Genomic DNA, 23,429 nt, shown 5'->3' with positions numbered 1-23,429 from the left:
CCGCAGGGCATTTTATATTCGTCTGCTGAGTTGCTTGACTTCTATGGGCAATGACGAAACAATTATGGAATCAGTTGTAATGTTTGCTCTAGAACCTCTGTTGTTTTACTGATTGCTGTATTCCACATTCCAACATCCAAAGTATGAAAAACATCACGTAGTTCAGATGAACGATAATTGTGATTAATCCCGTAAAAGTGTAATTACAGATTATACTCGGTTGTCATTCTTTCAGTTCGATCCAGTACAAAGCGGAAAAGCCTTATCATCGTATGTTTCTTGATTGTTTTGTCTGTAGACTGTATTAGACTCTGCATAAACTTTGAATCTGTGTTGTAATAGTTTAAGACTCGTAAAAAGTATAACTGCGTCAATTGGCTGACATTCTTTGGCGAGATTAGAAAAATATCAACGGCCGTTGCTTCTGGCACTTCTGGTTTCACAATGAAGGTCGATCAGGCTTCTAATTTTGGTTTTTCCTTCTTTTTGTTTGACTTTTTGTTTGATTGTTTTTTCTTTGTTTGCAGACGACTTTGTTGTGTTTGGCAGAAATCTTACGAGACATTAATTGACAGCTGCCAGCCATCAGTTTTGGAGTGATGGAAGGATAATAATCTTTGCTCTTGATAAGGTTGGGTATTTAATTAATTAATTCTCCCTTTACATTGAATGCTGAAAAAGGGAAGTTATGGTTCTACAAATTATTTATTTTAATTCATTAAGAGTTTTTTTTTAAACCAATTACTCAGAGTTGCTTATTGTTGTTTCGTTGTTAAATAATCCAAAATTGATTACTTAAGTGATCAGCACTCAATCAGACCACCAGGACTTGCTAATACCTTCTTATTAAGTTTTCATTCTTTTGTTTTCATACTCAGCAGAAGAAAACTGGTAAACAGTTAAATCTTGATGTGGTTACAGAATTGCCAACCTGACAGGTGAAGCGTACATCATGAAAACGAAGGTTTATACTTTAAAAGATATTTATTTCATGACATAAATGTATGAGATAAGCAAGAAACACTTCTGCAGGCTTGTCGAATTAAACAGAAACTCATTTTTATTTGAGAAAAGAGTCAATCAGCACTTGTAAAGAGCTCATCAACTTCCCGGTCCAGAATAATAGCGAATCTCTCATTAACGGCAACTTAAAAGTCCAGAAATGAAAATCAAGAATATCACGTTTGATAGGCTCAACTGTTTGCTTTCAGAGGCTGACGACTTTGCACGAGGTATCCCTAGCGTTCGGGAGATGGCCGCCGTGAGCTGATAAGATCCCTCGCCGCAAACGTTACGGAAATCGTCCTGACTCAGGTCCCACACTGTCGCCCCGCCCAGACCTCTGACGTAGCGGATGTATTGGCTCTTTACCGTGACCATGTGGACATCGTCGTAACCCACCCAAACTCGAGATCCCGAAGGATCAGCGGGCGAAATAGCGTACGGCCCGGTGGAATTGCTCTTTTCTTCGAAGACTTTCCAGCCACTTGATTTGACGCTGGAGCAAATATCGTAGTAGGGCGTTTGGCCGATTAGATTGACGTGTTTGTTGAGCGGACCCCATGTCGCCGATGCAGGTGGTTCCGTTTTGCCATCAGCTGGAATGGTCCAGCTGCTGCCGTACAAAGGAATGCCCAGATTCAATTTAGCAGCCGGAGTGTCGTGCTCCAGCCAGTAAAGGATCAACGAGTCGATAGTTCTTCCGTCACTACTGTTGCTGTACAACGGAGCTGGATGATTAGCCTCCCAGAAAGCTTGGGTGGATCTCCAGAGATCGTAGGCCAGAACACTGATGAAATCCACCGTGTTGACGAAATCCATAAAATACATGACTGTACATATTTTAAAAAATAAAATAAGAAATATGAATTTTCAATTCTGAAAAATCATTGAATATTATTTTATTACCATCATTATTCGTCTCGGTGAAAACTGCCAGGCTGAAGATCAAATTGTGTCTGTCAAATGCGTTTCTCATTGCCGTGAAGAAATTGACGATTGGATAATTGCCGGAACTCATGTTCCAGTAGATATCCAGCCCATCGAAACGATACTTTTTCAGATAGTCGACTGTCTTGTTCACCTTGTTTTCGATTCCCGTTGAACTGTCCCATTTTAAATCTTCAGCTGTTTTTGTTTGCATAAGAAAATAGTTGATAACATTAATGAGGAATAAGTATTTTATATTATCCTTACACTTAATGCTGGCCATGATTTTGAGTTTGGGATTCTTGACTCTGGGTGCCAGCAATTTGTCGTAAGGTATTTGGGTGGGGCCGAAGGAGGTGCTGTTTAACGCGATGTCGGAAGTAAATGCGTAGATGAGATGAGTGCACAGATAAGGATCGATATTGTCTAAACTAAACGCGCCCTCACCTGAATTCAAATATTTGGCAATCAAAAATCAATGAGATAGAAATCCTGTTCCACCTGTATACCTGTGCGATTAGTTGCTTGGACATTGAGGTAACAGACAAGCCGTTGAGATGTCCCTCCTGTTTCAGTTATGCAATCAGCAACCGCCAATAACAGGGCCAGAAAAATAATTTTCATTTTGGTTATACGTGTACCAAAAATTGTGTTTGTTCTTCACCAGTGTCGATCAACGTCTAAACAGATTTTATTATTTATTTTAGGAGATTGAATTTTCATTCACGACCGGAAAATATGTTGAAATTTGAAAGCGGATGTGGCCGACAGCTGACTCACGGGAGCACCGGTGGTTTCCTTTGATTGATCAAGATATTAGGATCGTCGCAGGATTGTGTGGTCGGTAATATCCAACCAACTTCAAGGTCTCGCAAGAAAAAGGTAAGAAAACTAGAATTCAATTTCTCTAAAAAACTTCAACTTATCACGCCAAACTTAAAACGAATATTTTAATTCCCATGTGTAAGGCCAAGAATATTTTTAAAAAATTATTATTCATAGGAAATTTATGTAGCAAATAAGTATATTTTTATTGAATTCCAGTTTTAAATAATTTACAGACGTGCAGTCCATTTAAAATAGATTGAACAACTTCTGACTCTTATTACGGCGGCGACGTTCTTTAGTGTAAGCTGGCTCGGTGTAGGCCGGAGCTGGGTAAGCGGCCGCTTCCTCGGCGTAGGATTCCGTAGCGGAATAACTGGGAGTCGAGTAGGCCTGGGGTTGGTAGTCGGGGTACTTGGCTTCACCGATGTATTTCACATCGGCGACGTAACCGTAAGCGTCGGCCCTGTAGGTGACGACTTGAGTGCGGCCGTCGGGTAAGGCGACGCTGTAAGATCCGGTGACCACATTACCATCGTCTCTGGTCTCCGTGTGCGAATAGTCGTTGTAGGAAGCTTCGTCCTTGACAGCATAGCCATAGCTGTAGGGTTGAGGGGCCTGTCGATTACAATTTTTTTAATATTTTAAAAGAGACAATCGAGTTATTAGTTTAAACAATTTAGACTGACGTAATCGTATGATGATTTCTCGTAGGCTGGTTGTTCGTAGGCAGGTTGTTCGTAAGCTGGTGTTTCGTAGGCTGGTGTTTCGTAAGCTGGATAAGCCGGATAAGTAGCTGCTGGGTAGGGCGCAGGGTAGGCGGACTCGGCGACAGCCACGGCGATCAAAGCGGCGAAAACGAACAACTATAAAACACATAAATAAACCTTTTAGAATTAAGTTTCTCAATTTTCCAGGCTATACTACTCAAATCACCTTCATGATTGCTATAGTAGGAATGAGTTTCTGTTGCTGGTTCAATGGAGAACAAGTGACTGATGTCGATTCTTGTAAAGTCCCTCGCTATTTATACGGTCAGCAATTCTTTGGGTCCAAATCCTTGCAATCGAAAGGTAACTATTAAGGTGAATTGAAGGAAGTTCTTTTTTCGGTTTTCCCACCGCAATCGTTAATTTCCCACCGCTTTACCTCACAAACCCTTTCTAAATACAAACAATTAGTATAGAAGATTTCAGTCGAACTGACCCCGGCCGCATTCGGATCACGTTTCATCAATAAAAATCGACCAAGAATAGGCCCAGACGATTACTACAAGGATCTCAGGGATCACGCCCTAGCCTCCAGCGTCGTGTCCCGTCAGGGAACCCTTGCATTCTTTCCAAAAAGTTTCTGTGTGAAAATTTCGTACAGTTTTATAGCTTTTTGGCAGTCCAGAAATTGGCCAATTCATTTCTTTACAGAGAAATCCGATCTATTATTATTTTGAATCATCAATTGTCGTTAATTGCTTTCCATTCAGTGTGGCCAGTATTTTTTTTTTTCAGGCCGAGACCCGTTAGACTTTCATTGGCTTTCGTGAAGGTCCGAGATTATTTTTCCACGATAGCCATAAAATTGGGGCGTGTATCTTTGACGGAATTATTAAAAATCCGTTTACCGTACAGCAGCAGCAGCAGCCGATCGAAAGAGAAAGTCTTAATTGTTTCACGATTTTCTGCACGTATATATACGGCCAAAGAAAATGTGACGTGGACTTTTATTGTTGCATGTCGGGAGCCAACAGGAGAATGCGAAAAACTCCTCCCGGCTGTCTAGACCATATAGATAAAAATGCTGATAGAATTTGATTACTTTATGGACACAGGATATTCTTACCACTTGGTTATCATTCGCGAATTTTTGTTTGCACTATTTTGTTGTTTGCTTTGCGTTGTGCTGTTTTATTATTAATGAATAAAATTACTTTTCAGTTGAAAAAGAAAAGTATTTTAAAGATAATCGCTTTCCACTCAAGTGTTTTCGATCAGTTAATAAAAAAGGGGATTCAAAAATTTAGTTTTGAAATTTCAGTATCTTTGTATTATAATTTAACTCTGTTGCCAATTAAAATCCATTTTCATTTCAAAAACAAACAAAAAAACAATGTGCAATTTTAATTTAATAAGGGGCCTTGTAAGCTGGGGCCGAGTAGTAAGCGGCAGGTTTGTATTCGGGGTACTTGGCCACGCCCTCGTACTTGACATCGGCGACGTATCCGTAGCTGTCGGCCTTGTAGGTGACAATTTGGGTGCGGCCGTCGGGTAGGGCGACGCGGTAAGATCCGGTGGTCACTTTGCCATCGCTCTTCTCAGAGTGGCCGTAGTTGTTATAAGATGGGGCATCGTTGACTTCCCAGTCGAAACTGTACGGCTGAGGAGCCTGTTTATTACAATCAAGTATTTTTAGCTTTTATTTTTTTTAAATCATAAGCCAAGAAATTTTTAAATACTTACGTAATCGTAGCTCTTGCCGTAAGCCGGAGCTGGGTAAGCTGGGTAAGCCTTGGGTGGGTAGGCATTGGAGGCAGCAGCCACGGCGATCAAAGCGGCGAGAATGATGACCTAATATGCGGAGGAATATAAGTTATTTCTAAATATTTAATAATTATTGGATTAAATTTGATCAAGTTACCTGCATGGTTGTAGTAGGGTTGTTTGGGACGGTTGAGACAGTTGTGGAAGAACTGATGATTTTGTCAGTGGCCAGCTAGTCTTTTTATACCAGTCGGGTGTGTCCTACTGCATTGGGATATTCCCAATAAATCCACGATGTGGAAGATAAGAAAAAGTTTGAAACGCTTGACCAATGTGGGGCGTTTTCTAAGGTCACGCCTTTCGAGTTTCAATCTCTCCGTTTAAACTCTCTGCTGGGCTGCTGAAGTGCTGATGCTCTTGAAGAGAAAGAGAGCTATATAGTGAAAGTGCAAGGCAGTGTCGGGAATGACGAGATCCTGTGCGTGTAGTATGTACATTGTTTGGTGTTATGTCATTTATGGAGTATGGCCAGGTACTTAAAAAAACAACCGCCACACACGAACCAGCAGCAGCATTTTTTTTTTCGGGCGTCAGCTCGATAAATTTGGAAGGTAAAAGTTATGAGATTCTTTTCTAACAAACGATGCAATGTAGAGACATGCCACCGTTAGCCTACTTGCTCTCCTTTCTATTTCGTTTTATTATTGTTTGAAGTATGATCAATAAATTAACCGGTAATAAATCTTTACATTATTATTCTTTATATTATTATAAGGTCGGCAATTCGATTAGAAAGTTTCAGGATTGATAATCGAAATTCAAATCAGCCTATCGTTCGCATGGTGACATTGAAAATGTGAACACCAGATGGAGGTTCCTGTGCGTACAGCACTTATATTTAGCTGGCAGAGTCGCTGAGATATTATGATGGAACTCACGTCGGTCTGCCATGTCCAATTCAAAACTCAGCATGTAGTGTTTTACAAAAGTGTAAATATAAATCGCTATTTGAAACCAGCATTTGTCATCAAAGTCTCTTTCCACGTAAAGATTTCTTTTGTTTCTCAAAAATCGTCAATGTGTTAAAAACCGGTGTGTTATTCCCTCTTACACGTGGCTGAAACAAAAACAAGTCGAGGAAATGAAAAAAATAAACACCCCTGGATTCCCAGATAAAACTGGTTTAAGCAATATGGATTGTTTCGCCTAACTTGAGCTTCTCTTTCGCTGATAGCGGTGGGTGCTAACATTTTCCATGTAGTATCTTTGATGGGCCACTGTTGCATCATCGTTTAACTGAAGTAAAGTAACAACAATATCTTTACATGCCCTACAGGTACAGTTTGACTGTCGAAGTTGCCTCTGCTACTGATGGAGAAGCACCTGACAGTGAATTCAAACATCGGTGATTTGGTGTCAACCACACCCTTAAGCTGAACTAGTGTAGGCTGAAGCTGTTTTGCCTGAGCAGAAATTCTAATCTCTATCCTACACATGGACCAAGCTAAACACAGTTCCCCATCAGGTAAGACATAATGATTGGGTGCATGTTTGAAGTACAAATAGCATTTTCTGTACTTCTTAACGTAATCTTATATTTCCCTTTTCAGCATCTGTTTTAATTTGTTTGTACCTACAGGCTCATTTGAGTGGGTGATTAATAATGTAAATGATGTGTAATCAGTGTAAGAGTTTCCCTTTGGTCCCACTGATTTACATGTAAATTGCTTTCTTTGTTAACAAACTTTTTTGTATTTCACAGAATAAGCTTTCGACACAGGACACACCCAGAGATGTGTAGCGGAATTGGGGCCGTGCAACCTTTTCTCCTCCGATCCCATCCATTCTTCCCTTTTAAGCTTAATTCCTCCGTCCTCGTATACACATTCGTGTGATTGTAAATTCACGGCGATATCGCTTCCTCGTATACTCCTTCCTGTGATGCTTTAATGGATACATCCGTACCAAGACTGTCTACGGGGAATTTGCCGTCAACTGAAGGTAACGGCTAAAAATTGCGCAAGTGGACGAGGTATTGAGCCCGTTTTGTTGTTTGCCGTTAGGTGTTTTTTTCTTTTTGAATTTTTTTGCTGATATTGAACTACTGGGAAAATAGAACAGCGGAATAATTCAATTAGGTCGAACTTCTTTAAGCTTCCGCGATCTTCTTAGATCCGTGACTTCTTTTTCTTTCTATTTGTAGTGTACGTTTATTGTAAAGTTTATACTAATTCCTGTTATTTTTCCTTTTAATAGGTCATGATCAGATCTATGGAAAATATTCTAGAGGAATGACGCCTCAAAAGAAAGAACTGCGGTTGCAATCTTCAACAATCTTGCGTAACAATCTTGCGTGAGTGTCAAGTTTTTTTTAGTTTTTTTTCTGCTGGTTTTTTTTGTTTCTAATTTTAGTAAGTCTCGATAAGCTAGAGCAGGGATCCTTTTCAATTCATTTTACTGTTTCTAATTTAAGACTATTGTTGTTTACAACGCTACGATGGCTTTTAGATTGTTTTCAGCGGTAAAAACATTAATTTCACTGTTACAGTTACTTTAACTATACACTTTTCTTTTTGTTTGCAATACTAAAAAAATCATCGAAGAATTCTTCGTCGACGTAAATTTTGTTATGCCAAAAACAGTGCAGGAAGAATTCATCCCGTTAACGCTATTTCGTGTGCCCTGACACGGAGGATACGAATTACTTGTAATCTAAAATTGAGCGAAGATGGTGGACAAGAGTAGCATAGAAAATTGTTATTGTTGTTGGCACCATGTTGTTGGCTGAGACACTGAAGATGACATCTTGTGGCCAGGTTTGTCTTCAGTTGTTGGGCGTAGGCTACCCTTTTAAGGCCCCCTACCTTCTTGGTTCATTGTTAGTTGAATCATGAGTTTCTGACTTCTGAGAGAAAGAGTCGCCATTTTTAGACCTTCGAATTTTTTGAGGTTTTGAATTTTGATGTTGGCTTAATTAGCTGGATTGTCACTTGTGAGGCATTTCTTAGAATGTGATGGGTTTAAGCTGGTTTGGGGGGCTGGCGGTTCGTGAGCTTGCTATTATTCTTGGTTTCGATTAAATTCTATTGCATGTGCAGTGAAAGTGGCCTGAAAGTGTTTAATTTCAATTTTTTATTTGTAGACGAATTTTGATGCTGAAAGACTTGGAAACCATGCTGTCGACCACGTCGAGAAGCTGAGTAACATTCTGCTTTTACAATAAACAATTAAACTGATTGAAATATATGTGGATCATAACATTTATAATGTTTGATTGCAGGCACCGTTTTAATAAAAGGAACTCAAGCCATCACAATCTAGGGCTTCCATCAAATCATGCAGGCTGCATGGAAGTCGCATTTACCGTTGCCGTGAACACCATGAAGACATACACTATTTGAAGGTGACAATCTTATCCAGTTATAGATTTTACAATTAAAATGTGATTAAGCTTTGCATTCATTGGTTAGTTTTAACATTTTGGGATTTCGTCAAGTCAACAGCTATTTCCTTCAGGGTTTTGTTGTATGCAAGAAAGGCAGATTCTGAAAGAAGTTTTGTTTATTTGTTCCACTGTAGAGTATCCTTTAAAGTTTAAATGAATTTGTATTTAAATCTTAAATGAGTCATCTAGTTTCATGTAAATTTATTAATTTAAGTTTCCACGATAGGTATAAGATAATGTTGCCATATAATATTTGGGTTGAATATTTGAAGTTATATGTAGCATAATATTTTTTAAAATTTCATATAGCATTTCCAATGAAGCTGAAGATTAATTATACTTCAGTTATAGGTTCATGTTTACGTAGCAGTGGTGTTGCTGTCCAATGTGGTGTGTTGTTGCAGCCTATGGTGGTGAAAGATATCTGCATCAAGTTGCTGTTCCTTGTGCATCCAAGGTGCTGGTTTTGTGCTACAGAAGTGACATCCAATATTGTGTTTAATTGCTATTTGTGTCTTTGCAGTTTACCTTTATATATTGAGAAGGAACAAAAAAAAATAATAATACGGGGAGGTTTATGTCAAACAAATAATAAACATGTCCAGGATGGGGGAATGAGGAGGAAGTTGGGGTTGGGTATTTGGTTATGATTTACTAAAAGAAGTGAGGTATATTTTTAATGAATATGCAGTACTTGGTGATAGAATCCGTTGTTAACCTATATCTTCCTGTCAACCTATACCTTCCCCACTTATACATCCATTCCTCAAACCCCATAAGCACCAACATCAAATCCCACACCCACTCACATCCATTCCTAAAACCCCACAATCTCCAACATCAAATTCACACAATTGTTGTATATCAATAATCATATTTATATTTAAATAAATAAAAGGCCATTGTAAATAAAATGTATAAACTATATTTATTCTGGAACACATGCAAAATAAACAATTCATTAAACAGAGCGTCCGGTTCAAGACAATTTTTTTTGTGCGAGGCTTTTTAGAAAGCAATCAGTCACCCAATTTGACAAAAAGTGATAGTTTGTTTTCACGGAAATTGCGTCAGACGGTAAAAAAATTTCTAGTTCAAAAATCTCATGTAAAAATTAGCATCTAGTCTACTGGTGCAAATTCCGATTCTTTAAGCTTGATTAATTTAGGTGATATGTTGAAAGCTATTGTGGGTAGCTAAAATATTGAACTAATCCACTTTTTCTGAATATTTTGGTTTTAGATCACTTTGTTGTTTTTGGATTTTCTTGTGATCTCTCTTCAAAATGAAAAGCGAATTAGTTCAATTTTTTAGCTACCCACAATAGCTTTTAACACATCACCTAAATTAATCAAGCTTAAAGAATCGCAATTTGCACCAGTAGACTAGATGCTAATTTCTACATGAGATTGTTGAACTAGAAATTTTTCAACCGTCTGACGCAATTTCCGTGAAAACAAACTATCACTTTTTGTCAAATTGGGTGGCGGATTGCTTGCTAAAACTCGCACATGCAGTGTCGGCGTAGATCCAGGGAGATTACCTGGAAATGGAAGAGGAGAGAAGAGTGCGAGGCAAGTTTTACTGGGGAGCGATTAGTCACTACTAGGCTTCCTGGTTAGACTCATGACGCTCAGATCATGCGCCTTCCAAGTTCCCGTTCGACCAGAGCCCTCCCCTCCTCCTGGGTTCACAGCGGGTGAGTGACCAGTGACCACCGGCGGGCGTTGGTTAGTGGTTAGATAGGGAAACGGGGCCACAGAAAAGAAGGGAGCCCAGAAATGCACATGTAATTTAATCTAACTACACAATTTTTCAGTCTTGGATTACAGCATTCTCTCGTCAGTTTTCAGTTTCACCAATGGAGTCCATGATCAGTAGCGAAGGATTACCCTGTAAGCAGAATGAACATTTATTTGGATGACAATAATTTTCAATAAGATTGAAGTCATGTAGTGACAAAAAGCAATACCTCAAATCAAGAGGGACTGTGTAAGGAGCTTAATAGGGAGATTCAAGAATAGCAGCCATTGGGTTAGCAAACTAGGGACCTTGTTCACTTTCTTGAAAGAACATTACTTTTCATAAAGTCTGTCATGCAAATTTAGGAACCTGAAGGTTAGAACCTGTAAAGTAAATTGTAAAAAATATTTTAAAAATAAGTAAAGGAATAATTAAACAGTTTTAAGTATATACTCACGCAATATTTTTCTCGCCAAAATCATCATATCGTCCAAGGAAACGCCATCACACATCGCGAACAGCCAAAAATCTAAAGGGTAAAACTCCGTGATATGTTGAGAGCAGGGTAGTAGAAGCCGGTTGGGTAGTCAAATGATGTTGGCCGCCTAAATGATGTTCATGTAGGCCGCATCTTCTCGGTCATTACCTAAATGCTTAAATCAAGAAACAAAATGTAAAAAAATTTTTAATTCAGTGAAATGACAATGAAGTTACACAGGTAACACCAATCAGCTTTCCTAAGCAATCCAGAAGATGGAATGAGTCAAGTTCGATGACAGAACGAATGATCCGCGTTCAACGTGTGGCCATTGCCATATTTTGGAGGGATAACCAGATGCCCCATATCTGGTGTTATAGGCAACATTTAATTAAGAAACCAAACAATCGTTAAAATTGCTATTAGTATGACAACTTCTCTAAATTCAATGTAAACACAACTTACAATGATGAAAGCATGATCACAATATTTAACCTCTTTTTTTGTTGTTGACAAATAGGGAGATTCAAGGGTAGCAGCCAATAACGGGTTAGCAAACAAGGAATTTTGTTGACTGTAAGTCCTTTTTCTTGAAAGGAAATAACTTCTCATAAAGTCAGTCATGCCAATTTAGAAACCTGTAAATAAAACAAACATTCATATTAGACTGCAATTAATAAAGTTCAGTAACATCACAAGTGAACTTACACATGAAACCATCAATCAGTTATCAAAGATTCTCTAGAAGATGGAATGAGAGTCCATGTTGTATGGCATGCCGTGGGGACAATCTGTTTCCTTAAAATTGGAAGCTTAAATTTTAAAAAATACTTATTTAAATATTAAAGTAAATGCTTAATTACATTCAATTCTCTTATCTTTCTATTAACTTTTAATGTGTTTAAGTCTTAAATTTAAAAATAAAATTTTCAATGTTGAACGCTAAACGGCTAAAGTAGAAGTCTATCGCTGAAATTTGAAGTCTCAAGTATGTGAATTCGGTGTCTACAAGCGCCACCTATCAGTGAAAATACATACTCAAAAGGGCAATAGCTGTATTTAGGTATTGTTCACTATTCTGCGGAATGTCGCGGGAGCACAAATCGAACAAGTCCTTCAAACTTTGATTTCGTTTACCGTCGTAAAATTACGAGTTCTAATTCGCCAGCCAGTTCGAAACGAGCACCCAACGTGTGACCTATTAACATGGGAACGTATTTCAAATGGTAAATTGCACATCAGATTGAAGATAAAGATACGACGAAAAATAGTCGGGAATTGAAAGTGTATTCCGTTTGTCACGTCTCCATTGAAGATACAAGTAGTCACACACAATCGGCATCAGGCGGAACGCCATCAACTTCAAAATATATACAACATTTCGGCATTTGCCGCTAAGTTTGATTTTCTCTTCAAAAGTGGCACGGAACGATCCTTCCGGACTGCCGATGGCTTTTTAAAATCTGACCGCGAATGCCGGAAACTCTGCGGATGAATGCTACATCGAATTTGTCCATTTCCAGGGTCGACGAGAACATGCCCTAGATGAAGGCCGTTTTGCGTTAAATCTGTAACGGCGTGTCGACTAATTTGAGTTTCTTGACAATCTGAGTCGACTTGTCCAAATCGAAATCCAGCCTAAATCCAGACTATGCCAAAGCAAGAAACAAATCACAATGAAAATTACTTTGAAGACAAATTTCAATCACACATTTAGGGAATTGTACCTGAACTTGAGAGATGGACTGAATGGCCAGCAGACCTTTGTCTCGAGGTGTCAATGGATTCCAAAACAAAGATGTACAGTGCATATGCTCTGGCGTGTATTTGAGCTGTCTGTGACGTCCGTTGTGATCGTGGATCGAGTAGAGCGGAATTTTTTGAAATCGGCGCCAGCCCAATGACAGGATCAGCGGATCTCTCGTTTATAGGATACGTCGCCGTCATCGTCTAGTAGTTCCTCGTCCTCGTCATGCGCCTGCGTCAGAGTAGGTCCTTCTCCTCTCGATTCACACATCTGCGCATCCAGCGTCCTTTGCAACTTCATCAGCGACGAAATCATCTCTGATTTAGGATTCGTAGGGTCTTCCTGCTTGGAGTGCGAGTGACTGCTGCCAAGCTCAATGTAGATGGAATCCTTGTCGTAGATGATACCGCCCACTCCAGACATGGGGGCATAGATAAGCTTCTCCTTTTCGACCAGCGAACGTTTCTTCAATTTATCCGGTAAAGGGAAGGATCAGGAAGAAATGAAACGTATTTAAGGCGGAAATCACCACAGCCTGGGATGTGGACGGGACATTGATTTCTCAAGTGGACACCACGGACAAAACCGTAAAGGAAAATGTCCCGATTGCATTTCAGATTCTCGTGCAATCGACTGGGAGGTGTCATGTTTTCCAACCGATCCACCAAAACGTAAGGAAGAGTCAATCTCCACAGCAGAGGTCGGAATTTCATGACCGAGATGAAGCGACCGAGGTTCTTGATCTCGTTTTTAGGGTAGGTTCCGTGGAGTTAGGTAAAACAATTTTGCTCCCTGGTACACTTCTTTAAAAAATCTGTGCTTCAGAACTTGTTTCGTTTTTTCAGCTACTTGTTATTCTTGAACATGTCCAATGAGTCAGAACGCCCATTACTCGGTGAAATCCATGCACCTGTTAGTCGTTCGAGATCATTAATTTTGAACATGAGGAGTATGCTTCAGTAGACCTTACCTGACAGATGTTGAGAAATTCAAAATTGCCATTTCGAAGCCAAACGAAGCATCAGTCAAAACTCAAAAGCAAGCAAGAACAAGGTCAGCCACTTTAGCGATGTCTATCGAGTTGATGTCGTTATTGCATTCCATATAAGTCATCCTTCGTTTCTTTCCCTACATTTTTTCAGAGAAATAAATTTATTTGATATTCATTTTAGTAATAATGAACGGATAACGCATTACCCGTGACGATGGTAACGAGCCCCTGTATGGATGTGATATTCTTTCGTGTAGAGTTTTTTATTAGAGCTTGGAGAAGAGTATTTTTTCCAACTTGAGGTTGGCCAACAATGGCTACCATGATTGGTGTGGGTTCTAGGGGAGTCCTGTCTAGTAATGGAATATGCTGCTTTTTCATTTACGGGCCCTGAAAAAAAAAGAAAAGAATAAGAAATTGCTAACCAACGTGGGAAATAAATTTTGGTCAGCTATGAAAGACATGTCATGCAAGATTTGATTGATCTGGGCTGAACCAAACCGATTTACCTGTGAAAATGTTTCCGAGCCTTGGCTAATGACTGGATAGCAAAAGCTTTTCTCATCCATTTCTTGGATGTGTGGATCCTTGAATTTTTCTTGTCCGCTTTGCGCCCTAATAATTTTTCAACCATCGTTAAATGCTATAGTCTTCAAATACTGTGTGCTGCAAAATAGTTTACCAGCACGGCGTTCCCGGTGAGCCTTTTTCTTGTCTTCATCAACATGGTCCTCCATTCTTCCTTCCTTTTTCACTTGAAAATACTTTAAAAATCTGTAATAACTTTGACTTCAAGTAAAAAAGTTTTACTGAAAACACGAAGAAGAAAAAGACATGTGGATAAATGACAAACCACGAAAAGCAGACGACTACAATCGTCAAAAAGCTCTATCTAGTGCTGCTTTTGGAAGTGAATTTACAACGCCGTCTGGGATCCAGAGATGACACTATCCTCTTGTCTGCACCGCAATAAGAGAAACTTCATAAATTAGAAAAAAAATTCAAAATTTCTCAAAATGAAATTAGAATTAAGGTTTTGATCCCTTTTTTTGAGTTTTGTTCTTGGTTAAAAGTAACATGTTTTGGGTGAGATGAAAAGCGCATTAGTCGTCAAACCCAACGCACCTGTCGATGATCGTTCAGAACCATAAACATTTTATACAATAGACGGGCAGCATCCACGCTTCAGTGAATGTTTACATAACATGTGTATGTGTTGAGAAATTTCGATATTCTATATTCTATACGCTGCGTGGCAAAAGTAACAAAGCTTCTTCATAATACACTCGTATTATATAACATTAAAGTCATCTTTCAGTTTTTAATCTTACACATATTTTTCAGAACAAAGAAAAACGTATTTTTAAAAAATAATTAAGAACCAGTGACGTAATATTTTGGGGGAGCAACTCTTTCTTTAGGCGTGATAATGTGTTCACAGCTCGAAGCACTAAGTAATTTTTCCCTTCTGTTTCTTGGCCAGCAATATCGGCAGGGGGGTCTATTGTTGGTGTTGGTCTCCTGTAACGGAATACGCTGCTTTATTTGAAAATTCTGAGTTTGTAAACGATTGTAAACCAAATGAAATTATACTGAAGAAAAGACAATGCGCTGCTGATGTAATCTTCGGTAAAGGAGAGCTCGTCAGTGCGTGTTGACATTTCTTCTCCCTACCCATCTTATTGTAGAACGGTTAACCACGCCTATTATTGCCCTAATCCATCTAAGCATTCACTTTCACACCTTACAATCACTCGGTCTTTTTCAGAAAAAAGTAATTTATATTACCTACCTTTAAAGAATACTTTACTTCTGTCGTCGTGTTGCGGCGCTGGAGCTCATCTTCACCTAGGGCACAATCGTTGACCCCATCGCATCGGTACTTGGCGGGAATACAACTGGTTCGACATTTAAACCATTCAACACCAACGCAGTCGGCTTTAGTACATGCGTGTTTATCTTCTCCCAATACTTTACCCAATGGACATAGGCAAGTGACTCCATCAGGTGTTGGTGCGCAAATGTCGCTACAACCTCCAGTATCCCCCAAGCAATGATGATCGTGACTGTTGAAATCGATCGGACATCAAACGATACTGAACGTTTATGTCGTCGGAAGCGTCGATAACGAAGCCGCGCATAGTTTTCGTCTCTTATTGCTTGTTCAACCAGCTGATGCGAGTGGAGGATTGAGTCAGCCAAAAGACGGAATCTGCACTGACGTCCATGGCAACCGGAGTGCCCAGATGAGAGCGAAGGATGGTTCGATTTTCACCGTTGACTTCGATCCGTTCAATTGTACCTCGCAGGGAGGCGCTGAAGTAGATGTTTGCCGTCGTAAGCCATCGCCGATACAATTCTACGAACTTTGACCAACTCCTGTCGGTTAGTTCCATCCATATGCCAAACGCTGATGACGTGACTGATGCGGCCCTCGACGATGAACATCCTGCCGGATTGGGATCCAATGGTAACACCTTGGGGGCTGTTAAGATTTCGGGCCAATACTAGACGGTCGTAACTACCATCGTGTTTCTTTTGGCCAACTACAACAGTTTCCCGAGTAACTTCCGTCCAGTAAATGTTCTCCGTGAAGGGATCCACGTCCAATCCCTCGACCATGTCGACGTTTTCGAAGAGAACCGTCTGTCGATAAGTATCCAGGTGGATCGAGTAGATCGTCCTCTGAATCATGTCGCTGTAGACGATTGAGTGGCCTAAGGGGCTGTACGCCAATGCACCGATGTATTCCACGTTACGCGTAGGCAGACGAAAGACGGAATCCTTGCCAATCTGGTGATGAGTCATGCGATAGATGTCGGTGTAAGTTGCGATGACGATGGAAGATTCATGAGCGGAAATAGACTCGCAGGTACGACCGTCTTTGTTCAAAGTCATTCCGACAGGGCAAGCGCACTTATAACCTTGTAGGGGTTGGTGAAAGAAGACAGAGATGGCTGCAAATCACGTTTCGACAGGGGTTGGTGAGATGGCTTTGCTTGTAAGGATGATGAACGTGGATGCCAGTTGGAGTTATCGAAGCTTCCTTGATCAAAATCTGGAAAAGTTGGATTTTCAGAATTTACTTGCCATCATTGACTCGCAAATCTGAAGATAAATAATACCTTATAATCCTTGCCGGTAAACTTGTTGACGGAAAGAACTTCGTGCTCCAGAGGATCGCACCAAAAGATTGTGTTTTCAAATATATCGAGAGCGTACGGATGGGTCACTTTAACGGGAAGGATTTTACGATCGGATCCATCAATCCGCGAACTTTCAATGCGATTGAGTTTGGCGTCTACCCAATAAATACGTTGAATGGTTTCGTCCACAGCCAATCCATTAGGCCAAATAATGTCTGCCGTGATTACGTTTGTCCGCTGCGATCCATCCATGCCAGCAGAACCAATGTGTGAACTAGAACTCCAGTCAGACCAGAAAAGCAAACCCTCTTCAGGATAGACGGCCACGGCACGAGATTTGTCTAGTTGTCCACTAATGACAACACTGCAAATGGCAGCATAAAAATCGCAAACGACGATGTGCTTCCGGCCGGAGTCCGCGAAATAAATGTGTCTGCCAACCCAGTCGATCACCAAGTCTTCAACAATCTCCACACCAACCGAAACAACGTACTGGAAAGCTGATCCATCCAACATGGATTTGGAAATACCAGCCTTGCCCTCGCTCTTTTCATTCCAGTAGACGACCCCATCTTCATAATCAGCTGCGACGCCGTGCGTTTGTGAAATGCCTGATACAACGAGTCCATACTCTTTGAGAAGAAGCGAATATCTCGATCAGTTGTAATTAGCAGCATTGGATCTGGCCCTACACACATAAAAAAAGGAAGAAATATATATATCAGCAGCGCATTGTCTTTACTTTTCTTCAGTATGATTTCATTTGATTTACAATCGTTTAAAAAACTCAGAATTTTCAAATAAAGCAGCGTATTCCGTTACAGGAGACCAACACCAACAATAGACCCCCATCCGATATTGCTGGCCAAGAAACAGAAGGGAAAAATTGCTCTGCTTTGAGCTGTGAACACATTTTCACGCCTAAAGAGTTGCTCCCCCCAAAATATTACGTCAGTCGTCAACTTGTTGCCGTTGAGCCACAATTCTTTTAACGAGACGACAGGGTCGAACAGGCCCGGCGGAAGCTGGACCAGTTGGTTGGACGACAGGTCTAAAAGGCGCAATTTGCGTAACGATTGGAAAGCGTCGACGCTCAAGCGGCGGAGTTGACAGTTTTTCAAGTCGAGATGTTGAAGTCGTCGGTTGGCCTTGAACGTGTCGGCGTCGATCGATACGATCCGCCCGCGTAGATGCAACTCGGAAATGGAAAGCAAATCTTTAAAGTAGTTTGAATCGAGGCTTTTATTTCCTTCAAGGGGGGCCCTGACTGATCCAGAGCTCCTGCAATTTCACCAATCCGTTGAAACTGTCAGGTTCAAACTCCATGGAAACGACCTGCATGCCTTCCAAGGGCTCTCGGTTGACGACGATTTCGCCTTCCTTCCAGCGATAAGATCCGAGTAAAAGGCGGCGGATGGACGAGACGTTGGCGAAAGTGTTTGGGTAGAGAGTCGAAAGCGGATTGTCGCTCAAATCCAGCGATTCCAAATCGGGCAGGAAAGGGAAAGAGTTTTCGGTGAGGTGAGTCAACTGATTACCGGACAGATCGAGCTGCTGGAGTGCGCCCATTCCTTGCAGCTCGCCCGGCTTGATCTCCAGCAACTCGTTGTCCGCTAGCGAAAGGGATTCCAATTCCATTAAATCGCCCGGTTCCATTTCCAGCCGCACTCGCAGTTGACTCGTGCGGATGGTCAACTCTTTCAGATGACTCAGACTCGTGAACGCACCAGAGTGACCCGTGCTAAAAGCTTCCGGCAACTGGCAACCGACGATCAGCAAATACTCGAGTTGGGTCAACATTGAAAAGCCATTCCACGGAACGCTTAGTTCCGTTTGTTGGTGCAACTTTTTGAACTCTTCGTAAGGCAGGATTTCTTCGGGAACGTCATACGTCAACCGTTGTGAAGGGGCTGATTGTTCGTCGTCGGCTATTTCGACCACCGTGACCGGTTCCGGCGAAGGCTGATCCAGCAATTCCATGTTGACAAGACTCAAATATTGAAGTTGAATCAAAGATTTGAGGCTATCCGAATGTAAAATGATTGATGGCGCACTACTAGACTCCTGTTGTTGAGATCCTTCGAGACCCAGAGCTCTCAAGTTGACAAATTTCGACAAATGAGTGGCCGTCAAGCGGATTTCCGGTGCGTCGGATGCTTGGATAATCTTCATGGCCTATTAAAAATTCATTTGAAATTCATTAGACACGGTTATTGAAGGATATTTATAGGTATTCCAACGAACCTCGGTTTGAGACGGCAAGCGGGCCAATAGGGTTTCAATTTCCATGTCGTGTTGTTGGACACAAATTACGGCACGGAATAATAGGTCATTAAGGGCGCTGCTATTGGGGCTGGTGGATGAATCCGGCTGCATTTTATTGAGTAGATGCCATTCGTCGACTATGCTGGCCAAGTAGGATTCGTGACACCAGCATTCGTGAGGACAAGACGAAGACCATGGCGCTGATTGAATACCCTTGTTGGATTTCAAGGATTTCAATTCACATTTTTGACGAGAGACAAAATATAATAATAATCAATCGATTTTTACCTGAAGGAAGAGAAGAAGACTAACGACTAGGATTTTCATGATTTGGGAAATTTTACTTTCACCCACGGTGGAATGCATCCATAAAACTACTAAAGAATTTTTCCAAAGGGTTCGCTATAGACTGTAGTAGAAGCATCATTATCTCTTGGAAGAGGAAGCAAATTCAACATTAAAACAAAAAAGACAAGGGATATCCTCTGGCGATATTGTCTTATAAAATGTTCTTTTTAAAACGAGACACGAGTAACATTGTTTTGACTAACAACGTTACTTACAACGCCTGCATCAAATTTCAATTCAAATTCTCGTAAAAATCGTCAAAGAACTCGTAATTTTACGACGGTAAACGAAATCAAAGTTTGAAGTGACTTGTTCGATTTGTGCTCCCGCGACATTCCGCAGAATAGTGAACAATACCTAAATACAGCTATTGCCCTTTTGAGTATGTATTTTAACTGATAGGTGGCGCTAGTAGACACAGAATTCACATACTTGAGACTTCAAATTTCAGCGATAGACTTCTACTTTAGCCGTTAAGCGTTCAACATTGAAAATTTTATTTTTAAATTTAAGACTTAAACACATTAAAAGTTAATAGAAAGATAAGAGAATTGAATGTAATTAAGCATTTACTTTAATATTTAAATAAGTATTTTTTAAAATTCAAGCTTCCAATTTTAAGGAAACAGATTGTCCCCACGGCATGCCATACATGTTGGGGTCGGTGATCTATCAAGTTCAATAGAAACAACCAATAATTAAGATTAATCCTAATGAAACATGAGAAGAATACATGTTTTAGCATGAAATAAAGCTAGTGTTGGTTTTTACCTGTATCATTACGATGACAAATTCAGTAGAATACAATGAGTTTCTACAAAATAGTTGACGGTACACGACTTTCACGTTTCCTCTGACTGTAAGTTGATGAAAACATTAAGGTTATCCAACATGTGCACGGAATAGAACACATCACCGACAAGTTACAGACGAAATCACTCGAGTTTATGAATTCATTGGTAATTTTCGAAGCTAGCTGCTTAACGTTGACTGTTGACTCAGATGAAATGATGAAAAGGGAAAGAAAAGGGAATTTTGCATGTAGTTCTATATTTGACCGCTAGATGGCATTGTGGCGACCTTTTTTTGAAAACCCTTTTGGCGTGCCATAGACCGGTTCTATTTTGATTGATGAGCCGATTAACCAGATTTCTCAATACTTCAATCTGATTTTTACAGTTTTACTCCAGATGTTTACCTCCAGATCCTAGAGTCTCAAATAGTGTGCCCTTCATTCGAGAAAGATGAGGTGGGAACGAACAGCAATAACAAGCGAAGACCTAAAAAAGCCGATACTCACGCAATATTTTCCTTACGAAAATCATTATAATCTTCTTTTTCAACAAGAAACCACCATGGGATCATCCAGCCAAACAATTTGAAGATCAAAATTTTGTGCTGTGTTCGAGAGCAGGGGTAGTAGGAGGCACGGTTTGCTGACAGTAGAACTCAAAAGACATAAGAACTCCTTTTTAAAATATTATTGAAAATACCCGACAATAGAACTCTTCTACGCGACTTTAGAACTCCAATAATTGTTTTAATTATTTTCATGTCCGACAAAAGAACTCCAACGATTTTAAAATTATTTTCATGCCCGACAGTAGAACTCCATTGAATTTTAAATATTTTAAATGTCCGTCCGTGAAGTTGGAAACATTGTCGTTGGTGCAGATAAGTATTTTAGATATACTTACAAAATTAGAACGGTGAATTTTTATTTGCTTAAATCTGGGTTGAAACTTTAACCAGCTGGGGTAGTACAAGTCGGCTATGTAGTCGAATGATGCTGGTTGTGTAGCTGGAGCAGGCTCAACCCCCCCTCCCCCCCATTCCTCAAGGATACGAAAGGATGCATTGCTGAACGACAGCCAAGTGAGCCAACAGACACGTCAGTCGTCACTGATCAACAAGTCAAATCTCGAGCAAATCTGTAATAGGAACACAATAAAAAATTTAACCAACAGGGCTCAACCGGGATTTGAACCCGGGACCTCTCGCACCCAAAGCGAGAATCATACCCCTAGACCATTGAGCCGATAATTTTCAAATAATCTATAAGTAATAAAAATCATAGTAATTGTGAATAGGAAAATCTGTAAGCTAAAATCAAAGATTCTTCTATCTTCAAATAATTATCTTTCATGTGCTAATAAATAAGTGAAAACTTTAATGCTAATAAATAAGTGAAAACTCTGTAAAATAATTACCTTTCATTTCTTAATCAATGAAAACTTGCTGAATGCCAGGTGCTTATTATATACGACCATCGTATGAGTGATACATCTATGACGAGAGCATCATAGTGTTGAGTTTTGGGTTAAAATTAGCTGTCAAATCTTACATAAACAACGGTTCAAGAATATGGATTACATGTATTCCTTATCGACAAAATCAAAATGAACGTCAGGGCTCGACCGGGATTTGAACCCGGGACCTCTCGCACCCTAAGCGAGAATCATACCCCTAGACCATCGAGCCGATATGTAAATCCAAATTACATTAAAATAATACCGAATGATGAAAGTCTCCTGCAAAACGAAACTAGCAGATGTCTTACAGCTGTTCAATTTGATATTCGTATCCCAACTTTTTAAATGCATGCCGTGGACTCAGCGCTCTGACCGACGGCAAGTAGTTTTTGCGTATTTGGTGCTACCTGGGCAAGTCATTCAACATCATCTGCAGAGTGGAAAAGCATTCCACCTAATTTCTTTTTTTAAATCTTGAAACACATGGAATGAAAATGGTACATGAAAATTATCAAACCTCAAAAACACCTTAAATTCAAAATACATGCCACAAATCCTATTAAACAGCTGTTCGATTTCTTATCCATGATTCAAATGACGTATTTTCAGCACTAATTGTGATCATCAAAATTTGTAACACTGGAATGTATAAAAACAACTTCAGTTCCGTATTGCTTACACCACCGCGCTAACTAGTTTGCTATTTGAAAATCAAGTGGATGCGGATTGCGGAACTGTTGACTTCCGACCATTCTTAGTTCTATTCCTATATTGACCGCTGCCAAGAAAGTTTTTGAAATTCAAAAAATGTTGAGTCCGTATTTCAGGCAGTTATTTCTATGAATTATAAAAAAATAAATAACAATACTTTAGTTATTTAAATAAATTACCCGAAAGGTTTCTGTACGGTTTTTTTTCACTGGTCACTGGGATGGATTAGTTGTTGATGGTCTCTCAAGATAATTATATACGATTATGTAGTATCGATTCCAGAATAAAGTGTAAACCTAGTTTCGAATTCAGGCTTACTAGGAATCCTCAGCTCTGTTGATAAAGAGCGTCCATAAACAGAGCGTATCTTTTAATCCGGTGTCTCGAATCTCAACTAGTTGGTATCACCTTCTGAAATTGACTTCTGAGATTCGTACGCAGATCGTCTATTATTATACAGTTCACTCGATAATGATTAACACGATAATAATTAATAGAGATCAAGTTGAGGCCCAGTGCGTAGTCAGTGCGGTGCGGAAGAGTGTACCCAGGTCGGATACAACTCCACAATACCTTCCTTCTTGCTTACTACAATAAATTCTCCTGTTTAACAAATTCAATAATTCTTGCGCTGTGCTGGCTGTGATCAACTAGCTGTGATCAATCCACACAACTAACAATTATTCGTTGCGAAATCTACATCAATCAATTAAACCAGTTCGGTGAACCAACGTTTTCGATTATAAGACGAAGAATTTGGTCAATTGGTCTGAACAATCAAAAGGAAGCCTATGGAGAAAAAGACGGGGGGAATTCCCGCGAGGCTTTCTAAACGAGGATAAAAGAGAACGTCAATAAAGTTATGACAGTTTTGTAGGTCATTAACCAAATACAAATTCATCAACAAGTCGAGCAACGGGTGCTTTCAAAATTCAAGTTATGATCCAAATTGGGTACTAATCTGTTCCCAATGTTCATCTAACTTTTCCCTTCATTGATGGGCGGGGTGTATTTAAATTTTCTTTTACCTTGACTACTTATTATTTGCATAACCTCTACCAATTACTTTCGCTGA

General features: G+C 39.9%; 3 protein-coding genes, 2 long non-coding RNA genes and 2 other non-coding genes across 13 annotated transcripts; 1 reads left to right on the top strand and 6 right to left on the bottom strand.

The window, feature by feature from the left end:
* Nucleotides 1-5: 5 nt before the first annotated feature.
* On the top strand, nucleotides 6-9,206 carry LOC124203292. Of its 4 annotated transcripts, XR_006878494.1 has the most exons (11): nucleotides 6-141; nucleotides 210-270; nucleotides 528-631; nucleotides 2,637-2,811; nucleotides 4,260-6,218; nucleotides 6,279-6,464; nucleotides 6,565-6,753; nucleotides 6,991-7,229; nucleotides 7,485-7,581; nucleotides 8,371-8,631; nucleotides 9,025-9,206. It is a non-coding gene; the product is annotated as an uncharacterized LOC124203292 (long non-coding RNA). The 4 variants fall into 4 exon arrangements; XR_006878491.1 differs by having other exon boundaries at nucleotides 4,260-6,464; XR_006878492.1 differs by having other exon boundaries at nucleotides 56-141; nucleotides 236-270; nucleotides 4,260-6,464.
* On the bottom strand, nucleotides 966-2,622 carry LOC124203289 (chitotriosidase-1-like). The gene is made up of 4 exons (XM_046600006.1): nucleotides 2,439-2,622; nucleotides 2,197-2,376; nucleotides 1,909-2,127; nucleotides 966-1,832 (listed from the first exon to the last, which is right to left on the bottom strand). Exons 1-4 carry the CDS (start codon nucleotides 2,551-2,553, stop codon nucleotides 1,138-1,140), a joined length of 1,209 nt encoding a protein of 402 aa, XP_046455962.1. The 5' UTR covers nucleotides 2,554-2,622; the 3' UTR covers nucleotides 966-1,137.
* Nucleotides 2,936-3,791, bottom strand: LOC124203291 (cuticle protein 10.9-like). The gene is made up of 3 exons (XM_046600008.1): nucleotides 3,691-3,791; nucleotides 3,444-3,620; nucleotides 2,936-3,372 (listed from the first exon to the last, which is right to left on the bottom strand). The coding sequence occupies exons 1-3, from the start codon at nucleotides 3,694-3,696 to the stop codon at nucleotides 3,004-3,006; spliced, it is 552 nt and encodes a 183-aa protein (XP_046455964.1). The 5' UTR covers nucleotides 3,697-3,791; the 3' UTR covers nucleotides 2,936-3,003.
* Nucleotides 9,207-10,511: 1,305 nt separating the features above from the next.
* Nucleotides 10,512-11,501, bottom strand: LOC124201893. Its single transcript, XR_006877741.1, has 5 exons — nucleotides 11,360-11,501; nucleotides 11,131-11,262; nucleotides 10,874-11,069; nucleotides 10,646-10,799; nucleotides 10,512-10,566 (listed from the first exon to the last, which is right to left on the bottom strand). It is a non-coding gene; the product is annotated as an uncharacterized LOC124201893 (long non-coding RNA).
* A 661-nt stretch (nucleotides 11,502-12,162) lies between these two features.
* On the bottom strand, nucleotides 12,163-19,751 carry LOC124201826 (leucine-rich repeat neuronal protein 2-like). Of its 4 annotated transcripts, none has more exons than XM_046598065.1 (10): nucleotides 19,332-19,751; nucleotides 19,023-19,256; nucleotides 16,758-18,953; nucleotides 15,226-16,690; nucleotides 14,315-15,153; nucleotides 14,142-14,247; nucleotides 13,839-14,022; nucleotides 13,612-13,769; nucleotides 12,622-13,551; nucleotides 12,163-12,543 (listed from the first exon to the last, which is right to left on the bottom strand). In XM_046598065.1, exons 1-3 carry the CDS (start codon nucleotides 19,407-19,409, stop codon nucleotides 18,030-18,032), a joined length of 1,236 nt encoding a protein of 411 aa, XP_046454021.1. In that variant the 5' UTR covers nucleotides 19,410-19,751; the 3' UTR covers nucleotides 12,163-12,543; nucleotides 12,622-13,551; nucleotides 13,612-13,769; nucleotides 13,839-14,022; nucleotides 14,142-14,247; nucleotides 14,315-15,153; nucleotides 15,226-16,690; nucleotides 16,758-18,029. The 4 variants fall into 4 exon arrangements, with proteins under 4 accessions (XP_046454021.1, XP_046454022.1, XP_046454019.1 ...); XM_046598066.1 differs by having other exon boundaries at nucleotides 14,315-15,355; nucleotides 15,425-16,690; XM_046598063.1 differs by having other exon boundaries at nucleotides 14,315-16,690.
* Nucleotides 19,752-21,357: 1,606 nt separating this feature from the next.
* On the bottom strand, nucleotides 21,358-21,429 carry Trnap-ugg. Its single transcript has one exon. It is a non-coding gene; the product is annotated as a tRNA-Pro (tRNA).
* Nucleotides 21,430-21,800: 371 nt separating this feature from the next.
* Nucleotides 21,801-21,872, bottom strand: Trnap-agg. Its single transcript has one exon. It is a non-coding gene; the product is annotated as a tRNA-Pro (tRNA).
* Between the last annotated feature and the right edge of the window lie 1,557 nt (nucleotides 21,873-23,429).

This window comes from Daphnia pulex, chromosome 9 (genome assembly GCF_021134715.1).
Source record: "Daphnia pulex isolate KAP4 chromosome 9, ASM2113471v1".
NCBI lineage: Eukaryota > Metazoa > Arthropoda > Branchiopoda > Diplostraca > Daphniidae > Daphnia > Daphnia pulex.
Note: the sequence above shows the minus strand (reverse complement) of the source record. Positions and strands in the feature narration are given on the sequence as shown.